This window comes from Gymnoscopelus microlampas (assembly GCF_963454915.1).
Source record: "Gymnoscopelus microlampas genome assembly, chromosome: 8".
NCBI lineage: Eukaryota > Metazoa > Chordata > Actinopteri > Myctophiformes > Myctophidae > Gymnoscopelus > Gymnoscopelus microlampas.
In genome coordinates this window covers 39,732,289-39,741,390 of record NC_139945.1, presented here as the reverse complement: position 1 = coordinate 39,741,390, position 9,102 = coordinate 39,732,289, and the positions used below count along the sequence as shown (strand labels likewise).

Sequence of the window (9,102 nt, the reverse complement as noted above, 5' to 3'; positions counted from 1 at the left end):
GGCTTTTCTCAGGCTCAGCGATATAGCAAGTTAGCTATAACAGCTTCCTGAGGACCCAGCGGCAACCGGAAAACTCGCCCCAAAACACGCTCACCCCCATTTTCGTCGCGGACCAGCGGTTCTTGTATTCTGTTTTCGTGTGTTTGACTGAGGAGGAGGATCAGGTCTTATTTTTATTTTTTTAGTTAATTAGGCTTAGTTTTACTGAGGTTAAGTTCAGGAACAAGGTTAGGTTTTGGCACCGTTTTACTGAAGTTACGTTTAGGAATAAGGTTAGGTTTAGGCATAGTTTACTGAGGTTACGTTTGGGAATACCAGGTGAATACCGTCGTGTTTGCCCCGGGGCGACTGTGTTTTGGGGCGAGTGTTTTGGTATTCCTTCCTGAGGACCCACGCAGCACGTTAGCAGTCCAGTGGTGACAGTTGACAGACCGCTGCCGTGGCAACCATAGACGCTTTGCTTCACTGCAACCTGATGATTACTTTTACACAGTATGGACGGTTCACGTGTGTCTAATTAAGTGATATTACAGCGCGTTTAGCGACAGGGTGCGTGATTCCTCAGCGTCTTGGTGTACTTTAAGTGGTCGTCAACATCCAGTTACAGAGGACACCTCTGTCACACAACCAGCCAGCATGAGATTGAAAACATCACTGCTGAAGGAGCCTAAACATATCCTTTTGATGCTTTCTTGTTGCTGACTTTGTACTGCTTTTTTGTTATTGGTATGGTTACTTACACACACACACACACACACACACACACACACACACACACACACACACACACACACACACACACACACACACACACACACACACACACACACCAGTGGTGGAAAAAGTACTCACATTTTCAATATTAAAAGTATCAAGACTGCAATGTAGAAATAGTGTGTTACAAGTAAAAGTCCGGAATTCTAAATTTACTAAAAAGTAAAGTACAAAAGTATTGATAAAAGTACCAAAAGTAGAAAGTACCCATTATGCAGAATGTCCCATTTCACAATGCAAGGCATTGTGAGCTTGTAGATCGGCTATTTTCAAATGGCTGAAATATAGTGTGCTGAAGTGGTTAACGTATGTTTTGTAATGATAATCAAAATCTACAAAGTAACTAGTAACTAAAGTTTTCAAGTAATTGTAGTGGAGTAAAAAGTACAATATTTGTCTCTGAGATGTAGAGTAGAAGTAAAAGTACTGAAAATTGGAAATACTCCAGTAAGGTAAAAAATGCCTCAAAATTGCGCACACGCACGCGCGCATGGATGCACAAAACAAAACAGTGCGACAATACTGTATCTACTTTTATGTTCTTAACACTGGAGCACATAAGGAACTGGTGAGTTGTGTTGGCTGGACGACAGCAGATGAGGTGTACTCGTGCAGTGAGGACCATCACATCCTGAAGTGGAACCTGTTGACCAGTGAGACCAGTGTGGTGGTGAAGCTACAAGAGGACATCTACCCCATCGACCTGCATTGGTTCCCCAAGACTGTGGCTGGAAAGAAGCAGCAGGCCCAGGCTGAGGTCTTTGTCCTCACCAGCACCGATGGCAAGTCTTTAAGATAGGTCATTCATAGTTTAGTAATTCATTATTTAGCTATAGTCCACAAAGCAATCAGACACATGAGTAAATCAAATTCAAATGACCACATAAAAAGGAGGAACACAAATTCTAAGCCCCTTTTGGTACCCTGCTGAAGACGATGCTGTTAAATCGTTTGTTTTAATACATTTATATTTTGCATTGGAGCCACGAGTGTTTGGCTGCTCTTTCACTCACCTTAGTACATTTTGGTGTACCTAACACATAATTGTGATACCGTGGTTTGAGTCCAGGCTGTCCAGCTCGGGATTTGTGTTGCATGCCATTTCCTCTTTGCTCACTTCTCTTTATACTGTGCTGTCTAATGCAGCAGCAATGCTTTAAAATAACAATGTAAAGTTACAAGGTACATGAACCCTAGCTTCCCTATACTTCCCTAGACTAGGGGGAAAAAGAAGCAGTCTAGTAGAGCCCTGGGACACTCTGGTCAACTTAGTATACAGGTTTAATGCCTTGAAAGTTCAAGAAACCTCAGTATGGAATTGAAAAGCTTTTTATTTGATCTTACAGAATGAGAGAACAACTCCGTATTTTTTGTAAGATAACGGAAATCAGCATTTCATCATCGGATCAAAGAACACTTACGCCGAAGTGAAAATACTTACTTGTGATAAATAATTGAACTTTTCATGATATCCAAAAGTGATAGAAACTTTTTACATGAATTCATTACACTGATAAGACACTTAGCAACAACGTCTGTGTTAAATGTGTTTGTACGACCTGTTGTGGCTCCTGGGCCTATATCAGATATAAACACACTGAGTGTGTATGTACCATGATGGCAGGGGACGTGTGGTCACAATGCTAATGGCAGTGTAGGGTTGCATAAACACACCCACAAACTGAAGCAGCAATTTTCCCTGGCAGACCAGTGAGCAGTGAAACCTCTGTTACCATTTACTTTTGCAACTTTGTACTGCTTCGTAGTTACACAATGGTAATATTACCAGTTTGCCATGGTCACAACGTAAGTTATTGATTTTGTTGTTGGACCTGCTGAGTGAGTTGCAACTTTACTTGGTCTGCTCTTGTTTCCTTCTAACCAAATCACCTTGCCAGAAATAGCAGATCTACCAGCTCAGAACGTGTCGCGCTGTGAGCTTGTAGATCTGCTATTTCTGGCAAATCTCCCCCCAGAAAAGTGGGTATTAGGGTTCAAGTGCAAAGCCGTAGCACTCACACAGAAGTACTTTATATTCAAATGAAATATCATGTTTTTTTCCTCACATTGTATCTTGAAATGACATTTTGTCATTTCTCAAATGACAAAATGCTTTTGTCATTTAGCATCTTCAGAAGGGTATGAATGAAACGACAAAAAGATTGCAGGCAACCACTGTAGATTTAACAGGTGAGGGAAATCTCTTAACATTGTGGTTTCCCATAACCTCATTTGATCAGAGAGCTACCCTTGACTGACCCAGAAAATGTATTTTTAAGAGTTGGTGAAGTGCATAATATAGCAGTCCTATTTTCTATTTCTTCTACTAGAATAGGCTATTTAAAAAACTGTATGCATACTATGCAATATAATTCCCCAAAATATCCCAAATAAGCAGGTCTACTTTGTTAACTTAGTGTATTTTCTTATTTCCCTCCATAGCTGCTTTTGATGTGTAAATTGCTAGTCAGCTTAAAGGGATTTTGAGAGGAATGAAGCAAGTGAACTACCAAATGGGACCAAATGAAAATATTAAGTAGAAGGATATCATAGGTGCAACTATTTGTCAGCTTATCTCTTGCTCTCTCCGTCTCTCTCTTTGTTTTATTTTGCCATGAGAATGTGTCATTGTGGCTTATGTACAACAATAAATCAAAGAGAAAATAATGCCCATGCACTGTTAATAGAAGTATAATGCATTAATATATTGATAAACACACATAATTGCTGTCAGGTAGAAACCTTGTATCTCCATATTTCAACTTTTTATGATTTTTCATAAATTATTGCCCTACTTCATCATACAAGTCAAGAGTGACACACAAAAGTAGTGAAAATAGCAGATATACAAGTTCACAACGTTTCCCACTGCAACGCTTTGTGAGCTTGTAGATCAGCTATTTTCACTGTATAAAAATGTTTTAAAATGTTCTAATAAAAAAGCAACGGCTTTGGACATACATGGTTTCCACCCAACAGCAATGACATGTCAAATGATAAGCATACTGACATCTTCAAAACTGCATAGTGTGACGGTTTTGATAGTCACAAGGTGTGAAAACAGAAAAAGCGCCACCAGTGTTTCACACATGCACAAATTCCAATAGAGTACAGAAGTCCTGACGTCACTCGTTCATCCCCTGGTTCGTAAAGTAATTTCTCTATGGAGAATAACATTGGGTCATCTTAGAATCGTCTCATATAAGAATTGTGGTCCAAAAATAAACAAACTGTGTCGGCGATATTGACAGGGAGGTGGCTCTGTATCGTTTATGATAGTCAGTCACTTATATTTGATACAGTCTGTTTCTGGCGAAAATTTAACTAATTTGGTGGAAGTAACATTATCGTTTTCTCACCGTCAGTTGATGCTTCATATCCATAAGAGTAAAACAATCATTTGTTTATTTTTGGAACACAGTTCTTATATGACGCGATATTAAAGACGGAATTCAGAATGGGGTGGAAAACCAGGTAGGATGTGTAAATTACGTCAGACTTCGGTGCTCTATATGCAATTTAATAGTCACTTCTTGGGTATATCATTTTATTTTTGTTTATAATATTTAATCACAATTACTGTCTTTTGTGTATCAGAAGGGAGTAGGGACTGCATATTACAACATGTAGTTTTATACAGTACATTCTTTTCATTCAGCCAGCTATATAGCTTTTATGTTGTCAGTATCGTGAAGAAAACTCGTATCTCCATATTTCATCTGGCTTCATTTGTTTAATTCAGAAATGAATGCCCTATTTTATACTTAATAATATGACAGTGTCGCACAAAATTAGCAGATGTACAAGATCGCAATGCGATGCATTGCTATTTTTTAAAGGTTTTGAAGATTTTCACCTATAATTACACGCCCAAAATAGGGTTGCCAGGGTGAAAGTGTTTAAGTCTGTCTTTGGGTTTTACAAATATTTATACAAATGAAAAGTATTAAAGAGAGAATTTGACTAATGATTACATTGGAACACAGGCTCTATTTGCCATTTCCTGAAAATATTTTTTTGGACATCCAAGGTTTCTGCCCGACAGCGACAATATTCACTACCTGCTTTTCTGGGTTGATGACATTCACTTTTGTTGAGGTGTCCACATTTAGAAATGGGAGAGAGCAGCAACATGATGATTTGCAGTTTTAGGCAGCCATAAATTATATAGAACATTCAGATTTCTTTTAATATGCACTGCCACAAAGTATATGGTTGGCTAGTGTTTTTGATAACTGTCTCCATGCCTGATGGCGGTTCGTCTTTCGCAGATATGAAATTGCAGTCATTGAAGCAGCAGAAGGCCATTGCTTTCACTCTTGCACTTTGTGTTTGAAATGATGTACAGCAGAGTACATGCCTGTGTAGCAACTACTTGTTTCTACTTGAGCTTGCCCAGCATCCCCAACTAGTGTATTGGATTTCATTCTATAATATCTCAATTTTGTCATGTAATTATTCATGAAAAGTTGTAAAGATGTTGATTAAAAAAAATGAAAATAGTGAAAATAGCTGATCTACAAGCTCACAAAGCATAAAACAAAGTTTAAAATAACACACGGTTAATCGATTCGCTGATATATATATTCTTTTTAAAACAAACGAAAAGTGTGCTCTTCGTAGCACAGGTCTCCGCCAGGCTGGGTTGCCGCTTACCCAGGGCCTGCAAACTTTGGAAGACAGTGATCATAGCCAATCGGAATGGTTGTGGACAAAATCTGTTGGAGTAGAAGCAAAAAGTGTGGTTTTGAAAAAAAATCCAAATGGCGGTCTGGTGGAGACAAAAATGTGATTCTCGATGAATTGAAAATCTTATCGATAGAATAATTGCTGAGAAAATAATCGATTGTTGCATCCCTAATTTTTCATATCTGTTCAGTGTGGCTTCATATATTCATTAGCACCATCACAGTGTCAGGAGGTCCTGTACTTAGTTTATGTATTATACTGTACATGTTCACTCCCAACCCAGGCTTTGTCCATGGATTTGTCTTTTAGTTGTGACTTGTCCCCGCAGGGAAGTTCCACCTGGCCTCCAAGACCGGGCGCATTGAGAAGAGTGTGGAGGCACACAAAGGAGCTGTTCTGGCTGGGAGATGGAACCATGATGGAACTGCTCTGATCACAGGTTATGACCACACACGCACGCACGCACACGCACAAGCACGGTGCACAGACATACTAAGCTGATGGTCTCAGCATCTCTTCATCTGTATCTATATAATAATCCCCTATGTGCATGTTTGACTTTAAACTTTAAATGGGGTATTTATATAATGTACTTATATTGAATGTGTTAAAATTGTTTCTTCTGTTTCACTACATGTACAGCTGGAGAGGATGGACAGATCAAGATCTGGTCTAAAAGTGGCATGTTGCGCTCAACACTTGCCCAGCAAGGTAAGACCGAACACGTTAAGAACCAAGAACAAGATTTAATTAGATGCATTACAATGCATTTTTATTTTCAAAAGCTCTAAGGTTTTTATTTTTTTTGCATAGGTATTTGTATTTCCTATGTCAAATGCTTATTGACAAAATTGAGATTTAGAGAGATGAGATCATTCATTCATCTCTCTCAACCACTGCCCTCTAGTGTGATTTACACAATAATGGTGCTGGTGTTCGAGGGCAGACTGGAAACAAAAATCTGCCTGGACATTTGAATTACAGTGGCCCTCTTATTTGTGATTCTTCTTTTATATATACAAATAATAAAGTAGTGAATACATTCAGCCATATGATCAGTTAGCTGTCAATTTAATCAGCAACTTCATGTTGGAATTCGTTAAGAAGATCATATAACATGTGGCAAAGTTATTACCTAAAGTAATAATGCAAAGTAATAGATGTACTTAAATGTAACTAAAGTACTACTACTACTACTGTACTGTACTACTACTGCAACTTAAGCCTAAAGTTGTGCAGTAATTCTTAAAGTGCTGCTTGTCAAAATGACTGGATACCTTAAAACGTGGATTAGATTTAATAGGACAAACTGCAAAAAAGAAAATAATTCCCCAAAAAATCAAAAGTGAAAAAATCAATAATTTCCATATATATAATTATTTTGGGTGAAAATAGCAGGTCCCTAGCTCGCAACGTGGCGCAAAGCTAAACTAATGCACAAGTTAGATGTCTCTAAAAAAAAACACTAAAGTGAGTTCTCATGAGCTTTTATTTTATTCCCATGAGAGCCACATTTGGATTATCAAAATCTGTGATTGTGACCCCAGTGGTTGCTTGAGTCAGTTAATCAGATTCAGAGCCTGTAAAATGAAAACCAACCTGATTTCCTGATGAAACATCTCGATTGAATTTCTACTCCTGATGCATGCTGAAATTGCGTAACAGTGACCACTGGAGACGTAGTCTTCAGTAGGTCACCAATTTCTGTGTAACTGCTAACCAATACAACACTGGAAACATTTTGATCACATACCTCATGCATCGTGATTGTGCTAGGCAAGTTCAATTAGGAAGGGGGTCCCACCTCCCTAATCTGTCTGTTAGCAAGATAGATGCACCATATACATGTATGTACAGTATATTTACTTTAATGTTGTCTGCCGAAGAACAAACAAACAAAAGCAAAAACAATAAGACGAGGCTGGTCCACAGATTCACTGGCCCACTGGTAATATTCCCCAACTTCCTGATGGCCAGTTCACACAGTTCCACACAGTTGATTAGCAGTTGTTGTGCTAGGTAATAGTTATAGATATGTTTGCATTAACTTGTACTGATGTTACGCTCAAGGGTCATTATTCTGTTATCAGTAGTATCATGTTAAGTGTGGATGTACGCGCACACACACACACACACACACACACACACACACACACACACACACACACACACACACACACACACACACACACACACACTGTTACTGGATGGCAGCAGACTTAAGGTCATTACACACCGGCGATTGTGCGAATATACGCAAAATTCGGACTCGGTCCAAATAAATAAAATACGCTTTTTCGCTCCGCAAAACTGATGTGGAAGCTTGCACAAGGTTTTTTTTTTAAACGTATTATTCGCATGAAAAAATCGCCCCCGGTGTGTAAGTACCTTTATAAGGCAATTTCTTAAAGGGCAAGACCACTTTGGTAGAGGTTTGGGTTTTGTAGTTACCTTGCCATGATGTAACTCCAAAGGAGGGCAAGAAATAAAAAATAATTGCTCCATTGATTAGAAATTGATAATTCAAAATATGCTCCTCATTGACTTACATTGTACGGTAAAACAGCTCTCAAAGTCACTCTTTTAGCACAGAAACGAACGCAAACAAAGTTGATTCAGACAATATAGAACATCACCAAACCCAGTACTGTTTTTTTTTAAATAAAAATGTCAACTTCCTGTTGATTTTGCCATTTTTAAAGGGTCTACACCATGAATTTAAAAAATAATAATAATATTTAATATCATATTGTTTATGTCCCTCAAACGTTTTTCAAAAGGTTTGAGCCTAAATCAAGCCTCAGATATACTCATTCCAACTAACTTCTCTCTGGCTTATAAAGCACTTTCACCTACAATACCACATTGTCCTGTTTGGCACGGGCGCTATTGAGCTTTTTGATGTTTTGGTTGGAACTGAAAAACGGGAGGAATTGTTCCCTGACGTGACGTAGGCAGGGGGAACAAATCTGACGGACTGTTTTCAGACCAATTTACATAAAAACCACAGATAGCCTATGAAAGCCTGCATGCTCGAAGTCGGGTATTTTTTGGAACAGAAGAGGGGTGGGGGAGACCAAAAACACACAAAAATGAAGAAAAAGTTAAAATTCATGGTGTAGACCCTTTAATAAGTAGAAAACCCGGACTGGATCGGCGGATCCGGATCCAGATCTTCAAATAGTAAAATCAACAGGAAGTTGACATTTTTATTTAAAAAAAAACAGTACTGGGTTTGGTGATGCTCTATATTGTCTGAATCAGCTATGTTTGGGTTCATTTCTGTGCTAAAAGAGTGACTTTTAGAGCTGTTTTACCGTGCAATGTAAGTCAATGAGGAGCATATTTTGAATTATCAATTTCTAATCAATGGAGCAATTATTTTTGATTTCTTGCCCTCCTTTGGAGTTACATCATGGCAAGGTAACTACACAACCCAAACCTCTACCAAAGTGGTCTTACCCTTTAAGGAGACCTATGCAGCCACCAAGTGACCAATCGGCTGGCAGCCATTTAGTAAGCCAACCCCCAATTACAGCCTCTCACACAGCACTGTTCATTAAGGCCCTTAAAAAAGAGCACTTTGCTGGATGAAAGGGACAGAATGAGACTGTGACAGGGGGAGAGAGAGAGAGAGAG

General features: G+C 38.7%; 1 protein-coding gene across 1 annotated transcript in view; it reads left to right on the top strand.

Moving 5' to 3' along the window:
* Positions 1-1,335: 1,335 nt before the first annotated feature.
* ift80 (intraflagellar transport 80 homolog (Chlamydomonas)) overlaps positions 1,336-9,102 on the top strand; it is a 58,730-nt gene continuing 50,963 nt past the window's right edge. Inside the window, exons 1-3 of the mRNA XM_084064916.1 lie at positions 1,336-1,556; positions 5,792-5,902; positions 6,106-6,174. Coding sequence (XP_083921042.1) covers positions 6,147-6,174 — 28 coding nt within the window. The 5' untranslated portion in view covers positions 1,336-1,556; positions 5,792-5,902; positions 6,106-6,146. The remainder of the gene's footprint in view (positions 1,557-5,791; positions 5,903-6,105; positions 6,175-9,102) is intronic.